Below are 17,411 nucleotides of genomic sequence, written 5' to 3' on the forward strand. Positions count from 1 at the left end.
GGGGAAGGCTCTTCCCTTTTATGTTTTGGGCCAATTTATTGCTAGGGAGATTAGTTCCCTAACCACCTGCTGAATATATCTGCTAATCAAATATAGTCATGCTCAAGGATATTTGTGGAAAAATTACTTGAGGAGCATGATGCATGCTTAAGATCTGTGATAAACAAAACGTTTTGATTTTCTAACCTCGATAGTAGCTTTATTCTAAATACGTTTTTATAAATTTTTATAGTCTGTATGTCATGTGTGCGGAATAGCTGTCATTTTAAAATGGTGGGAGTAAAACAAGCCAAACTTTATTTAGATGGAAGGCTTGCTCTAATGAAGACAATCAACAAATCACTTGAGCTTCCATGTCAGTTAAATTGGGCTTAAAGAATTCCTGCAAAAGAAAAATAAATGGTTGAAAACGTAAGTAGCTATAGAAAATATAAATCCAAAACAAACCAAGAAACCTAACATAGAGTTGTGATAAGGATAAAAAAAAATTAACATGTGTCAGCACATTCTACATGTGAGGTTGGCAGTAGCTAGGATAAACCAGAAGAGGAAAAAGATGAGCAAGCTCAGAACATCAAGATCTGCTCATCAAACCCTCCCAAGAATCAGGATACTAAGGATTTTGAGAAATAAAAAGGTCAGCTGCAAGACAGAAGGTAAGAGAAAGGGGATTTTTACTGGTTCTTCAAGTATTGGGTCAATGGGTTACACGTGTACTACATTATACTACCATACTACTTTATAGGGGCGTCGTTAAACTCTAACATTGGTATCCAATCAAAGTCCTTTCCAGACTGTACCATTCAGAAGGGAGGCAAAGTGCTCCTACCCATAAATTTGTTAGTGGTGTGTGTGTGTGTGTGTGTGTGTGTGTGTGTGCGTGTGTGTGTGTGTGTGTGTTATGCATGTGTTTATTTGGTGTGTATATATGTTTGATGTGCATGTGTGTGCATGTATTTTTGTGTGTACATGTATACAGCCATGAAAGCACATGAGTATGTATGTTAGAGGCGCATGGATACGACTGATCAACTTTCAGCCTATGACTTACCTTGCACCTATCAGCACCAGGGTATACACTCACAGGCATACTGTCACTCTGGAAATGGAATGAAGTGTTAGATATGTCTTTTCTCCTCAGCAGAGGGGGGTGGGGGAGTGGGAGAGAGAGAGAGAGAGCGAGAGAGAGAGAGAGAGAGAAAACACACACACACACACACACACACAGAAATTCTCCTAATTTTCAGGGTCAGATCAGTTGGAGGGAGTCAGTCCTCATCCCCTTGCCCTCTATATTCTGCAAGGCCAGGATAGAGGCAGAGCTCTAGCAAGAAGGAGGGAAGAACTGAAGACCTCCTAACAGACGATCATTGGAAACTCACTCTGGTTGCTCTGGGAAGATAAGGTCTTTCTCAAAGAGGCACCTGAAGAATTAGGCTTCACATTTGTGAGAGATAGTGCACCTGCACAGAAATAAGAGAAATAAGGAACACGGTGAAGCTACCATCAGCAAAGTCCTCTAAAATCAGCCTGTGACGGAAGGTAACAAACAACGTGTAAGCAGAAATTACCTGTGAACAACTTCTTTTCTATTTCCTCTTGAACTTTAAGAAGAATCCTTTCCTGTTCTAAGGCTTCTATGTACTTTGAGTAGCACCAGGCTGGCTAGAAAAAATGATTTTCAGAGCGAATTTTAGAAATATTTGCCCCAGAGAATAAACTGAAGGTAAGATAACTTATACCAGCCCCTTCATTTGAACATCTTATTGCAGTATAACACATATGATAAAATGTGTACGTCACAAATTTATTATTATATAAAATTTCACAAGTGGAACGTAACCATTTAACCTTTCAACTGGTCACCACAAACTGTTATCAGTCTACCTTACACCATTTTAATAAGAATATTTTGATAGACTGAAGGTACTTTTTCCTATAGCCTTGACTTAAAATGTTACATTCCCTCGCCTCAGGTTGGAGGCTGGTGGGGATGTGAGGAGGAGGATTCACTTCTTCTCAGTGAAACAGTTTCTCAAAAATTTCATAGATTTCTTGACAGCCATTCAGTCACCTTTATATATTCAATTTGATTATGAGCTTATGTGCTTAGGAAAGATCCAACTTTTTTGTGGGGTAGTTTTGCCTTTGGATTAATTACAATTCTTCAATTTGTAAAATTTATTTGAAAGAAATGCATGTGTAGAGCATCCCACACTTACTAAATGGCAGTGTGTTATTATTTTAACAATTCCTAGTATAATTCAACATGTATACATTAAAGAGTAATAATACACACACACACACACACACACACACACACACAAATATAGATATATATATATATATGCCAAGGAACCAGAACAACGATGGAACAACTGGAATTACTGCAATGACTGGTTGCTATGACATGCAGTGTAGCAGCCAACCAGCCCAATCGGGGCCCCGATTGGCTCCCCCAAACTACCCATGGCCCCTTCCTCTGGCCAGCCATGGCCACTCCCCCGAGACAGCCCAACCCCTGATTGGCCCCCATCTGGGCAGGCTGGTCGGACCCCACCCATGCATGAATTCATGCACCAGGCCTCTAGTTTATATTTATAAAAATGTCTTTGGTTTCCAAAAGCATTTAGTTTCTTAATCTTAGATATATGACAATATCATCATCATCATCATCATCATCATCACCTCTTTTTCTTTTTAACACCTAGGAAAACAGCCTCAAAGGAGATTAGGTCATTTCTTTCAGGCTTTAAGATGACACTGACTTGCAAGTGTCAAAGTAAAAATTAGAAGCCTGGTATCTCTAATTCCACATTTCCCCATTTATTTTTACTCTGTGTTTCTGAAATTTAACACTAGTCATTTGCTAATAAATATACTTCCAAATGTCATTATTAGGTATCATGCACTTTTAGATGGTTCCAAAAAATTGGACATTTCTCTTCTTTCCATAAAAGCTTCATAGCCTATCAGTAATCTTAGCTGGGTAGCTGAACCTACTTGACATTCCTGAATACCAAAAAGATTGATTCCCAAGCTAATATTGTTTAAGATGCAATCACTTTCAATAAAAATGGACATAAACTTATGGACATAAACTTATAAAATTTCAGGGAAGTGATGTTAATGTACAAGTTATACATGAAAATATGTATTAGTTGATGGTCATGTACTGGCCAATTTTATGATCACTTCAAATAATTTAAAAATTGAGACAAAGCATTTGCCATTCATCTTTCCTCTCTTAACCCAAAAATATATTAACCTATATATATTCTACTTTTTTCTGTATCTGTCTTATTCTCTCTTTTCTGATAAGGTAGTCACTTCAATTTCTGCCTCTTAAATCTTCACATGTATCAAGAAATTATTTTCCTTGATTATATTATTCAGGATAAGCAAACACACCTCTACTGCTGTAAAATGACTAAACTGATGCTTCCCACCACCCAGTGCTCTGCCGAAGAGATGCCCATGGCGTCTCTCTGGCTTACCTGTCGGCCATATGCTTGCAGGATTAGAGATGGTTCACTGAACAAATCAGATGGTTTCATAGTAGATACTGGAACATTTTCAGGTTGTTTGAGTCCTTCCTGTAATTATATTAAGTTATTCCCCCAAAGGGGTAATTAATTAATATGAACTTACAGTTAAGGAATCATAATAGCAGGTAAAAGAACATTGTGTGGTGAGCACCACAACCTGAGGTTTCATCAAGTCAATATCACTAATGTGACATAATCTTTAGCTTTCTTTCATATTAATATAAAAATATTAAAAATAATATTGCTTTCATCTATAATAATAAAAGCGTAATATGCTAATTAGACCTGATAACTGAATGATCTTCCAGACCAGTGGTTGGCAAACTCCTTAGTCAACAGAGCCAAATATCAACAGTACAACGATTGAAATTTCTTTTGAGAGCCAAATTTTTTAAACTTAAACTTCTTCTAATGCCACTTCTTCAAAACAGACTCGCCCAGGCCGTGGTATTTTGTGGAAGAGCCACACTCAAGGGGTCAAAGAGCTGCATGTGGCTCGCGAGCCGCAGTTTGCCGACCACGGTTCCAGACGTCATTCCCGACATCCTTCTGGACCACCTTCTGGATGAAGCCGTGGCAGTGGGGCCGAGGCAGAGGCTGCCGCCCCGGCGGGCAGGGGCTGATGCCAAGGCAGTTAGGGGTGATCAGGCAGGCAGGTAAGCAGTTAGGGGCAATCAGGCAGGCGGGTGAGCAGTTAGGAGCCAGTGGTCTTGGATTGCGAGAGGGATGTCCGACTGCCGGGTTAGGCCCGATCCCGATTGGGCCTAAACCGGCAATTAGACATCCCCCAAGGGGGTCCCGGATTGTGAGAGAGTGCGGGCTGCGCTGAGGGACCCCCTGCTGTGCACGAATTTCATGCACCGGGCCTCTAGTATTAATATAAAAATACTAAAAATAAATGAGAGAAATCATGAAGGAGGTTGTAAAAAATCACCCCCAAATTTTAGCATCCAAGAAAAACTACTACAGACATTTTCATTAATATCCACCCAAATTTCTCACTAGGGAAATGCACAGATTTAATCTATAATTTTAATATTTATATTTTACTACATAAATGTCATATAAATGGAATCACACTATATGTGCTCTTTTTAAATGTTTCATGTAAAAATGTTGGGGAAATTTTTCTGTGAATAAATGTAGAATAAGCATTTTACTAAAGGGCAGGGTCTTTGTATCATTCAGCAAGTATGCCTACACTATAGAACACAGAGCATGTCTTCGAATATTTGTTGAATGGTGAAATGAAAAAATTACATAATCATTTTTAATGGGTGAATGCAGATATTTGTTGAATAATAAAAGAATAAACCATATCATCATTTCAACTGGTGAATACTATTATAGTAAAGGGATGTACCACAGATAATCAATGCCCACTATTAGAAATTTAGGTCATTTTTATTTTTTTTAATATATTTTTATTGATTTCAGAGAGGAAGGGAGAGGGAGAGAGAAACATCAATGATGAGAGAGAATCATTGATCAGTTGCCTTCTGTATGTCCCCCATCCCCACACTGGGCATAGAGCCCGCAACCCAGGCATGTGCCCTGACCAGGAATTGAATAGTGACCTCCTGGTTCAACCACTGGACCACACTGGCCAGGATAATTTTTAACTTCTTACTATTATAAACAATGCTGAGCATTTCCTCCAGTTGTCTCCTATAGAATAAATTCCTAGAAGTGTATTTGCGGGATTAAAAACAATGAACATTCTAAACAATACATGTTGTCAAACTGCCCTTCAGAATCAAAGGACCATTTTACACTTTCTCCAATACACATGAGTTTGCAGCCCTCTTTCCCAAACCCTCACCCAACAATGGAGATTTCCTTCTTTGCCAGTGTGTTTTTGGCTGTTATTACCCTCCACTTTTCTGTTAAGAGTGTTTATCTTTTCTATTATTTATTTTCACAACTTACATCATACATTCTATGTTTTCCTAATTTGTCTTTAACCTTGTTTATTTCTGCCATTTAAAAGTTTAAAATATTTAAAACCACTGTGATTTTATTTCCTTTTTTTCTTCCTCTTTTTTGTTGTTGTTATTTTTCACCCAAGGATATTTTCCCATTGATTTTTAGAGAGAGTGGAAGGAGGGGTGGGGGGAGACAGAGAGAGAGAGAAACATCTATATGAGAGAGACACATTGATTGGTTGCCTTCTACACACGCCCCAACCCAGGCGGGATTGAGCCTGCAACCAAGGCATGTGCCCTTGATGGGAATTGAAACCGTGACCCTTCAGTCATTGAAAAGTACAAATCATTGCTGAGATAAATTAGAGAACTAAGTAGAGATATCTGTGTTCATGGATTGGAAAACATACTATTGTTATTATATCAGTTCTCCTCAAACTGATCTAAAGGTTCATTGCAATACTAATCAAAATATCTGAGTAGTCAGGTAACATGTGAAAAGTTGCTCCACCTTACTAATAATTAGGAAAATGTAAATAGCTGCTTTATTAATGATGAGTACATTTTTTTATCATCAGATTGAAAAAAATTTAAAGTCTTAAATACTAAATGGGGATTACCAAATGGGGAAAAGCAGTATTCTCCTGTATTGCTGGTAAAATATAAAGTGACACATTCACAGGGAAAGCAAAGTGGTAGCGCCTACTCCACTAAAAATACACGTCCAAGTGAGAATCAGGATGGCAGCGTAGGTAAACGCCGGTACTCGCCACCTCCCATAACCACATCAAAATTACAACTACAATACAGAACCACCATTATCCAGAAACACCTGAAAGCTGGCTGAATGAAGTCCTGCAACTAGAGAAGTAAAGAAGGAAGCACACTGAGACTAGTAGGAGGGGTGGAGGTGCAGGACAGTTGGGTGTGACACCCATGTATGCTATTTTTTTTTAATCGGAAGGGAGATCATCTCTGTGGAGGCCACCTGTGAGGAGCAAGGGGTCCCAGCCCCACACCAGCCCCCCTGCCCATAGCTGGGAAGAGAAGTCGCCATAACTTCGAGCCGTAAAAACAGTGGGGATTGAGGCTCAGTGACACGAAAGTTGCTGGAGACCCAGGCGCTCTTTTTAAAGGGCTGGCACATGAATTTACTCAAACTCGATCCCTCTGAGTTCCAGCACTGGGCAGCTTTGGGGGACCCAGATACATATAGGGAGGAATTGGATTGTCTAGCATCGGGGAAGGAACTCAGGGGCAGCTTTCTCCCAGATGGGGGTGCTTGCAGAGGTCATTGTCCCTGTGCTGGGACCTCCCCTGTTGCAGGGCTGACTGGCAGCCATATCTGAGTCACCATCAACCGGGAGCACACTATTTGCTCTACACTGGGGATTCCCTGAGACCTCGCCTCATCCAATTTGCAGCCCCAGCTAACCTGTTTGCAGTGGCTTTTGCATATGAATGGCCTGTTCTTGCTCAGGCTAAAATCTCTCAAACAAGCTGCAGTTGGTGACAGCATACCCCAAACCTATCAACAAAAGGCCCAAGACCAGGCACTAGCACCAGCCTGCCTTGCTTCATAGTTGGGCCTCACCTGAGCACCTCCAAGCCCAATACAAATAGCAGCCATCTGCTGATCTCTCTGTAGCTCCTGCCAGGTGGCTCCAGGCAGTGGCTGGTTTTGCACCTCCCTGGAGGCCCTATAGCAGTGGTCGGCAAACTGCGGCTCATGAGCCACATGCGGCTCTTTGGCCCCTTGAGTGTGGCTCTTCCACAAAATACCACAGCCTGGGCGAGTCTATTTTGAAGAAGTGGTGTAGAAGAAGTTTAAGTTTAAAAAATCTGGCTCTCAAAAGAAATTTCAATCGTTTACTGTTGATATTTGGCTCTGTTGACTAGTGAGTTTGCCGACCACTGCCCTAGAGCCAGTGCACCAATGGACAGCTTCAGATGATACAAGATTACAACTCTACACATCCACAAGCGACACGCTCAAGGGGCAGACTCAGTGAGCACCAAAGCCTCACTGCAGCAAGTCCTGCTCCATAGGGGTGTTTTCTGCACAGCAGCTCTACCAATGTAGATGCAGTTGGTCCTCACAGCTAATTGGCCTGGAGGTCAATTTCTCCCAGCGATGCCAATAGCAGTCAAGGCTCAACTACACAAGACTGTGCACACAGCCCACATAGGGGCGCACCTAGAGTGCCTAGCTCAGGTGACTAGGGAGGCTGAGCCACTGGGCCCTACAGGACACTTACTACACAAGGCCACTCTACCAATTTCAGGAGACATAGCAGCTCTCCCTAATACATAGAAATAAACACAGGGAAGCAGCCAAAATGCGGAGACAAAGAAACATGTCACAAATGAAAGAAATGGAACCAAGCAAACTCCTGGATACAGAGTTCAAAACCATAGTTATAAGGTTACTCAGGATCTTCATGAGACTTTCAAGGATCTTAGTGAGGATGTCAAAGACATGAAAAGGGACCAGTCAGAGGTTAAGCATAGACTAACTGAAATAAAGAATAATTTACAGGGATTCAATAGTCTGTCCCATGTTTCCATGCCTCTGGTGCTATTTTATTCACCAGTTATTGTTTTTTGGTGGTTGTTGTTCATTAGATTTCTGGTTCATTTATTTTGATTTTTAAATTCAATTGTTGATAGATATGTATTTATTTCCATTTTGTTGTTCTGATTTTTTTAATCTTTATTTTTCCTTCTTCTTCCTGCCTTTCTTTCTCCCACCTTCATTTAATCTTCCTTAGATCCTCATGTTCTCTCCTCAATTCCAAATACATAAAAAAAAAAAAACTGCAAACTGTCATACACTGAAGCATTTTTCTCACTCTATTGAGATCTTACTTTTAGGAGTATCTTAATTTGACTCAAATAAACTCTTACAAGATTTTTCTACAGGTTTGGAACCTGTAGAAAACATCTTTTCATTTTCTTTTTAAGGGAGGTGAGGGCATGAGTGGGGGATGAGGGGGGCAATGGGGGGATAAGGACACATATGTAATACCTTAATCAATAAAGAAAAAAAGTATAAAAAATAAAATAAAATAAAAAGCCTTCCAATTAAAAAATAAAAATAGAGTAGGCCCAGCTGGTGTAGCTCAGCCTTTGAGTGTCGGAGTCAAGAACCAAGACAGGTTGAGTGTTGGAGTCAGGTTCAATTCCCAGTCAAGGCATATGCCCGGATTAGGGTCTTGATCTCCTTTGGGAGGCATGCAGGAGGCAGCCGATCAATGACGTTTCTCTCTCATCAATGTTTCTATCTCTCTCTACCCTTTTCCCTTCCTCTCTCTCTAAAAAAAATCAATTACATATATATGTGTGTGTGTGTCTGTGTGTGTGTGTGTGTGTATATATATATATACACACACACATATATATACACACACACATATATATATGTATATTAAAATAGAGTAGGCATAAGCTTATAAATAAAATAAAATACATTATTTGGGAGTTATCCCTCATCGATTCAAATAGAGAAATAGAAAGAAAGATGGGTAGATGAATGAGTGGACAGACTAACTGACAAATAGGCTGAACAATTTGTGATTCATATTTACAAATTTCACAATCAATGTATAAGTCTGTAATTGTAATTCTAAAGTGCTGCCCTCAGCCCTGGCCAGTTTGGTTCAGTGGATAGAGTGTCAGCCTGTGGGCTGAGGAGTACCAGGTTCAATTCAAGCCAAGGGCACATGCCTGGGTTGCAGGCTCCATCCCCAGTAGGGGGTGTGCAGGAGGCAGCCAATCTATGATTCTCTCTCATCACTGATGCTTCTACCTCTCTCTCCCTCTCCCTTCCTCTCTGAAATCAATAGAGAAATACATTTTAAAAATAAAATAAAGGGCTGCCCTCAGTACATGATATTTGTTCGTTCATTCACCCATTCATTTAGTAAACAATTGGTAATAACGGCGTGTGTGCTAGACACTGGTGTAAGTGCTTATGAGACACAGGTGAATAAGACAGATACTATCCTTGAGAATCTCAGTCCAGTGAGGACAACAAGTGCACAAACTTCCTCATAATGCCCTGGCTGGTTTGGCTCAGTGGATAGAGCGTGGACCTGCAGACTGAAGGGTCCCAGGTTCGATTCTGGCCAAGGGCACATGCCCGGGTTGCGTGTTTGATCCCCAGTAGGGGACAGGCAGGAGGCGGCCGATCAATGATTCTTTCTCATCATTGATGTTTCTATCTCTCTCTCCCTCTCCCTTCCTCTCTGAAATCAATAAAGATATATATTTTTAAAAAAAAAAAAAAACCTTCCTCATAAGACAATATAACGTGCTCCCCGAGAGAGGTTCCTACGTGTGGCTACAGTGGATGTGAGTTCTTAAGTTGCCCAGGAGAGTATCAAGGAAATCTTCACATAGAAACGATGACATTGGAGAGGAATTTTAAGGAATTCAAAACCAAGTCTGAAACCTCCAACTAAAGGCTTAAAAGTCCCTGAAGTTGGTCTTTGGTCACTTTGCTGGATTTTTCGCTGGCCCAAGTTTCTCTACTAATGGCTTTTATACGTCTGACTAAACCCCAAATGAGTCTTGTCTCACCTTTGCAAGTCTTTCGTCTTCTGTGACTGTCGATCTCTTTTTCTGCCTAGTATATTCTTTTCTTCTCTCTAAAGCACTCATAATTTTTTCATCAGTTAGGTTCTTCCTAAACTCACAAAACTGAGGCCAAAATTTAAACAGAACTCCAAAAATTGTCATCTGTATAAAAAGCAAAGTATGTCTCAGGTTACAATGTTATACAAATGTACCGTTTTAGACTCTAACTCACCATAATAATGGATTAACTATTGCATCTTTAATATACAGCATGTTTCCTCCAACTTATTGTCTCCAGACATCTTGGTATAGTTTAGCTCGGCACATGCTTATCATCAATGTTTTTTTACTACCAACGAGAAGTCTTTCTTTAAAAAAAAAAAAATTCTTAAAATACACTTAAAAGTCACTTTATTCTTTATGTTTCCCTAACCAATTGATTGTATGAATAAAGAATCCATTAGGTCTTTTTTTTTTTAAATAAGAAATTTATGTTTTCTTTTAAAGCATATACTAGCGGATCTGCCACACACTCTGCTGTTTTATGCAAGTATTCCAAATATTCAGTCCATCAAGGGGGACTCCTCTCCCCTCTCCCCTTTTCTTTCTTTTTAGAGAAAGGAAATACCATTTACCTCTGGAAAAGCTCTTAAACAAAGCTGCAGATCTATGAATAAATCTTGAGTAACTTCTAAATGATACAATCTCTCTTTTATGTGAGAGCAAGAAAAGTAACATTTAAAAAGCAGAGTGGTATCCTGGACAAGTGCTTTCTATGAGGACACTCTACAGCAAGTGATTAATTGTGATATTTATAGAGATAAGAATTGTTGCTCGGACTCCCATGCCAAGTTTTTCCATTAGTTCCAGAGGCAGACATTACTTCCAAGAAGGTAGGACTTGCCACATCAGATCAAGCCCAACATGTTGTTGCTAGGAATGGCCTTCCCCTGATGCCCTGGAGGAAAATGAACCATCCCATTAGGCTCGGAGCCAACTCTTGCGAGGAAGAGAAGCCGTTTTTAGAGAGTAAAAGCTGCGGCGATCTGCAGAGTCCTGAATTAGTCATGTTTCAGGACTCCTCTTTTCTGTACGTGGATCTTCTTAGTAATGCTAAAATTATTTACGCTTTTTAAAAGACAACTTTGTCATTGAATTCTGTAGCCTCTTGGGAACACAAAAGCTAGGGATACTCTATTGGATAAAATGCAGGCCTTTAATTTTTTCCATTTACCTACCATGTAGTTAATTCTAGTGTTCAGGGGCCGTGGTAGCTCTCCGGTGAACTTCTTAAACTTAAATACCCCTTCTCTATCTACCAACTACTGACCCTACTTTTCAGTGATCTCTCCAAAACCTGAGTCGTTCTCAAATACATGTATTTCCATCTAGAAGGCCTTCCGGTAAAAGTCACCGACTTAACACAGAACATTTCAAAGGCAGACATAAAATTGCTCTTTTTGTGTGTTTTTTTTTAAGAGCAAGTGGAAGGGAGAGGGATAAAGAGATGGAAACATCAATGCGAGAGAAACATTGATCGCTGCCTTTTGCAGACCGGGGATTGAGCTGCGACCTACTGGGGATTGAGCCTGCGACCCAGATATGTGCCCTGACCAAACAGGGAATCAAACTGGTGACCTCTTGGTTCATGGGGCGACACCCAACCACTGAGCCACACTGGCCGGGCCAAATTGCTCCATTTCTAAAGGTCGTAATTAAGATGTTAGGTTAATAACTTACATGTTATTCATGAAAATTACCCAGTCTTAAAAGATAACCAAACTGTGGCTAAGAAATTGTTTTAATAAAAAGAGAGCTATTTGGCTCACTGCCAGCAGATGGACAATGGCTTTAGAATGAGTAAGAACTTCAGCTGAGGGATGAGGGGTGCGGGTGGGGATAGGCAGAGGCTACACTGATAACAATCCTGAAACAGGTAAATTTACTAGTTAGCCTTTCTCTCATTGTTGCTCTCGTTCCCAGTTTGGTCTTATTCCTTTCTGCTGCGATAGCTCTCTTCTCACATCCTTCATCCCCATGTTCCAAAATGCTACTGGGCCCCTCTTCTGTGCCAGGCATGCAGGCCGCCAAGGAAAATGGGAAACAGGCCCTGCCCTCAACGACCTTCCAGTCTAACGGGAAAGTCAGGCATAGAATGGTCATTTTCAGTTCTGTGTGACAAGTGTTCTGACAGGGACAAGTGCCAGATATCATCACAGCACACGGAGGAGGAGAGGATGCTGCCAGAAGCTCGGGAGGGAAGAGAAGCAGGCCACCTGCAGAGCTACGAGTGTTTCAGTGAGATGGGGAGGTGAGCAGTGAGAGATGTGGTTGGAGACATGGAGGCAGGCGCATGGCCTCCCTTGAGGACGATGGGGAGGAGCTGTAACTGAGAGCAGGGGAGTGACCTGACCAGATGGACTTTTTGAACAAGGCGGCTCTGCCTGCGGCGAGTTAAATGGTTTCGAGAGAGCCCGGAGGCAGGGACCTGTGGTCAGCCCTGTGCGGCTCTGCAGGTGCGGCTGAGGCAGCGGCCTGGAGTTGGAGAGAGGCAGGTAGGATGCAAATTACAGGGAGACAGAGGGATACGTTTCAGGGAATGAAGATCTGGCGGTCAGGGAATGAAGGCAAGCGGGGACGTGGAGACGGTAGCCCAGGCCTCTGACCGTTCTCTGAGCTTTCTTAGGAAACATGGGAGAATAACAGATTTGGTGGGGTAAGGCCCCTAAAATAAATATTTTCTTATGGGCCTGGGACTCATTTTAGGAAATCAGGTAGAAGGCATAAACGAGAGGACTCCCCTGGACACTGTGCAAACCCAGTGGCAGGCGCAGCCTTCCCCCCAGGCTCAAGGCCTCTGATGCAGACGGGCGGCCGGGCTTGGGGTTTGGTTATCGGCAGGCCCAGGCCCAGGCCCAGGCCCGGCTGCGTGATCTCTCAGATCCCTTCGTTCACAGACGCCACGATTCTGGCACCACGCTTTCTCTGTTTCTCTCTAGCACATCCTCAATCATTCCTCGATATTTTCGCCTATTTTAATGCATAATTTGGACTGTGAGTCCACTTTCAGTCCCTTGGAGGACTTAGAGCACAGCTGGCTCACAAATGCATGTGAAGGAGTAATGGCCTCTTTCCATGCTCAAGGGCAATCATACCCCAAATCTCTGTTTCACATCACTTAAGTCATGACATGGCCTTCCCTATTACCTCTATTATAATTTATTTTTCTTAATCATTTTTCAGGAACAACATCGGTAAAAGGCTTTTCAAAATGCAAATAAATTATGTTCATCAAATCACTGTTTTCTATTATTTATCTTAAGAAGAAGTAATGTGAGCAGGTTAGCAGGCATGACTTTCCTTTCATGAGCTTGTGTACTTTACGTTGGTCGGGTACTTAAATCTCCTCTCACTTATTTTATGAGCGATGTGAATATTCCAATCTTTAAAAATACACAAATCTTGGGACACACATATGCCACACATTTTTGTGGTAGCGGATATTTTAAAAGGAAATAGGAATGGTGGGAAAGGAAGGAGGCATTAGCTTGTGTTCTAAATTAGAAACCAAAAATGGTAACCCTGCAAAGTCCAAGTGGAGTATTTGATAATTTTTATTTGTTGTGTAGTATCAACGACAAGATAGTCGATGACTAGTTTCTTATGTTCTGTGGCATATGAAAAGATTCTTTTTCATTACCCAGGATAAATCCCAGTGTTAGGATGACTGGAGCCTTGCCAAATATGAATAATGCAAAAGCTCTACGAGAATACCTAGGTTGTCAGTCTATTCAAACCTACGCGCAGCCACATGCCCCCATCGCTTACCTGTGCCTCTCTGAACACATACGGTCCTAACTCCTTCCTGTGTTCAATGATCTTCTGGGCTTGCTCTACTGGAATGTCTATTTGTAAAGCTGGCGGGATGCTGGAGTTAATAAAGCAGTTGATAATAGTCATGACCTTCTTGTGGATGATAGACTCATGACAATGAGAGTGGCACAAGTCCTGGACAAGGAGGACAGATAGGACAATATATGATTAACGTATTATTAGAGCACTTTATAGAATTGTGACAATATGTCTTTCAGCTAATATATACTTTTTTAAAAATGGATTTTGAGAGAGAGATAGAGAGAAAGAGGGAGGGAGAGAGAGAGAGAGAGAGAGAGAGAGAGAGAGAAGCACTGATTTGTTATTTCACTTATTTATGCATTCATTAGTTGCTTCTTGTATGTGCCCTGACCGAAGACCAAACCCGCAACCTTGATGTATTCGGACGAACGCTTTAACCAACTGGGCTACCCTGCCAGGGCCTAAAATATACATTTTAACTTCAGGTCAAGAGGGTACTGGGACATGCCAAGGCTGTCTTAAAATATCATAGCTTTTATTTCTCTTGGGTTTGAGGAACCTAAGTCTTTGATGGATGTAGCTTACGTAAATACAGGTTTCATTTTATCCTGATTGCTGCTTCTCCTTTCTCCGATGCAAAGGAACAGAACTGGTGTCGACTTTGACTTATTTAGCAAATGTATGTTGAGTGCCTGCGATATGCCAGACACTGAGCTGAGCCCCACATACAGCGCCTGCCCTTTAAAAGGCCAATTTCTACTGGAGGAGAAGCATGGCAATGTTACTCCAATTTGAGGTGGTTGGTAAGTGCTACGATAAAAGCACACACAGCGTTCCAGGAGAGCGCTGAGAACAGACGCCTAACTCAACGGACAGGTGGTCACAAAAGCTTTCTCAACCATAACTGCTTCTACAGCAAGGGGGTTTTGGCTCAAAAGGGCCAGCTACGTGCTGGTGGTGACAGGTGTGTCAGTAGGCATCTATATTTTTTCAATTAACCTATTACCTTATCCACTTTATTGCTAAAGAACTTAAAAATAGTGATCATGCATTTAAAAGACCTAGTTTAATGTCACAGATGTAGGGCTATCATTTTTTTTTTAAATAAAGAGGTACCTAAGCTTGAATTATGGCATTTGCCTGTCTAAGACGTTGTTCTCTAAATCACTAGGAAGTACACATATTTGGAAATAATTCTAGGGCAGAAATGAGCCAACATTTATTAAGTACTCACTGTATGATGGGCATTGTAATAACTTATGTCTTACGGATACTATTAAGGGAAAGAAAATTCTAGTGCTTGCCATATAAAACGTCACATACAGTTGGGCATAAGTTATATGTGAAAAAAGCTTGTTATGTTACATTGAGACAACGGTTACCATTTTTTCACTTAATTTAGTATCCCTTCCAAAAATGCCTATTTATACCACGTTTGGCATATTACCAAAAATGTATATTTTTTTTGCCATTACTAGTGAGATCATCATAAATAATTATTTGGTGAGCCTGGTTTGTAACTATGAAATGTGAGGCTTATGAAATCAAAACAAATTTGTGAAGTGTCATTCTGAGAGTGAAGGGATAGAATTTAGACAATGAAAACTGATTTTTTTTTCCTAGTCGCTCTTTGTACTACACCATTGGCCTAGGGAACGTTTACCTGCCATAAAGGTCTCCGTGTAAGCACACCTTCCCTGGTGAGCTTCCTGGGGCTCCCTCCCGCCCCCAGGAGAGATGCCCACCTTAGGCACTTCCTAGCCTGTGCGCCTCCCACCTGCACTAAGCACACTGTGTCAGTGCCTTGTCGGTCGCCTGCCTGAGAGGGAAGACTGTGCTGGTCACAGCTGAACCCTCGGGGTTTAGCATGGCCCTTGGTAGGTGCACGGTAAGTATCTATTGGATGAACATACATGTCCAGTCTTTTCTCTATGGAGACACACCTTAGATGAAATCATACCGTTTTCTAGTAGCTGGGTTTTGTGTGTGTGTGTGTGTGTGTGTGTGTGTGTGTGTGTGTTAATATATTTTATTGATTTTTTTACAGAGAGGAAGGGAGAGGGATAGAGAGTTAGAAACATCCATGAGAGAGAACATCCATCAGCTGCCTCCTGCACACCTCCTACTGGGAATATGCCCGCAACCAAGGTACATGCCCTTGACCGGAATCGAACCTGGGACCTTTCAGTCCACAGGCCGGAGCTCTATCCACTGAGCCAAACCAGTTAGGGCTAGTAGCTGGGTTTAAAAAAAAAAATCAGTGAAATAAGTATCTTTCCCATCATTGATTATTCTCCTACAGCATATTTTTAATGGCTGCAGAGTATTCTATTGTATCATAACTAAGTAACCAATGTCCTGTGGTTGAATATCTGGGTTCTTTCCAATTTTTCACAATTCAGAACAATTTGACTAAGGTCACTATAGCCATCTCTTTGCATATTACTACAGTCATCACTGGGAGGGAGCATAACTTAGTGGATAAGGGCATGAGTTTTAGCAACAGAATGCCTTGGTTCAAATTCCAGCTCTACCACTTAATTAGCTGTATGATGTCAGGAGTTTCTTAACTTTTCTGTGCCTTAGCTTCTTCAACTGTAAAATGGTGAGAACAAAAGCTCTGGCCTCATAGGATTCTTTTTTTTTTTTTAATAGAGATTAGCAATATTCACTTTAAAAAGAATCCTGACCTGAGGATTTGTTTATTGATTTTAGAGGAAGGAGAAGGGAGGGAGGGAGGGAGGGAGGGAGGGAGGGAGGGAAGGGGAGAGAGGGAGAGAGAGAAAAAAAATCCATGTGAGAGAGAAACATCAATCAGCTGCCTCCCCCACATGCCTCAACTGGTGATCCAACCTGAAACCTAGGTATGTGCCGTGACAGGGAATCGAACCCACAACCTTTTTGGTGTATGGGATGACACTCCAATCAACTGAGCCACCTGGCCAGGCTCATAGGGTTCTTATGACGATTAAATTAGTTATGACATGAAAAGCATTAAGACACTATCTGGCAGATAGCAAACAATAAGAGTAAACCATAGAAAAGTGAGCTCAGTAGGATTTTGCTAGGTGGTATGCTTTCTACCTGGCAAATTCCCTCAAGACCAAATCCAAGTATTATCTCATCTACGGACACTTCCCTGACCTACCACCTTCCCTGCCTCATTCGCTCCTCTGTGGGAACACCTAGTTAGAGCATGGGTCATAATCACTACTATGGATTTTTACAGATGTCTCTCTTCCTGCAGGAGGGCACCTTTTTATTCCTATAATTTAGCATCATGGCTAGAACATTACTTAATAAATGCTTACTGAATGAACAAATTCACTCCTATAGCATGATTTTTAATAGCTACTTACTATTATACGTCCTCCATTCTATGATACAGAAAATATACCTAAATGAAGATCAAGGGCAGCCTTGAAGAAGGAATAGTCACAAAATTAAGGGTTGACTGTGTATGAGACTATGTTTTTTTAAATACTTATCTTGGAAGGTTTATCTC

The 17,411-nt window shown here is 41.3% G+C and overlaps 1 protein-coding gene across 2 annotated transcripts in view; it reads right to left on the bottom strand.

Moving 5' to 3' along the window:
- Nucleotides 1-260: 260 nt before the first annotated feature.
- The window catches only part of RGS22 (regulator of G protein signaling 22), a 101,223-nt gene continuing 84,072 nt past the window's right edge, over nt 261-17,411 (bottom strand). For both annotated transcript variants that reach the window (XM_054708618.1, XM_054708616.1), the window contains 7 exons: nt 13,880-14,059; nt 10,055-10,213; nt 3,498-3,596; nt 1,572-1,665; nt 1,383-1,463; nt 1,052-1,099; nt 261-382 (listed from right to left, as the gene is read on the bottom strand). In XM_054708618.1, the coding sequence (XP_054564593.1) occupies nt 1,095-1,099; nt 1,383-1,463; nt 1,572-1,665; nt 3,498-3,596; nt 10,055-10,213; nt 13,880-14,059 (618 nt within the window). In that variant the 3' untranslated portion in view covers nt 261-382; nt 1,052-1,094. The remainder of the gene's footprint in view (nt 383-1,051; nt 1,100-1,382; nt 1,464-1,571; nt 1,666-3,497; nt 3,597-10,054; nt 10,214-13,879; nt 14,060-17,411) is intronic.

This window comes from Eptesicus fuscus, chromosome 19, assembly GCF_027574615.1.
Source record: "Eptesicus fuscus isolate TK198812 chromosome 19, DD_ASM_mEF_20220401, whole genome shotgun sequence".
In the NCBI taxonomy this organism is placed as follows: Eukaryota; Metazoa; Chordata; class Mammalia; order Chiroptera; family Vespertilionidae; genus Eptesicus; species Eptesicus fuscus.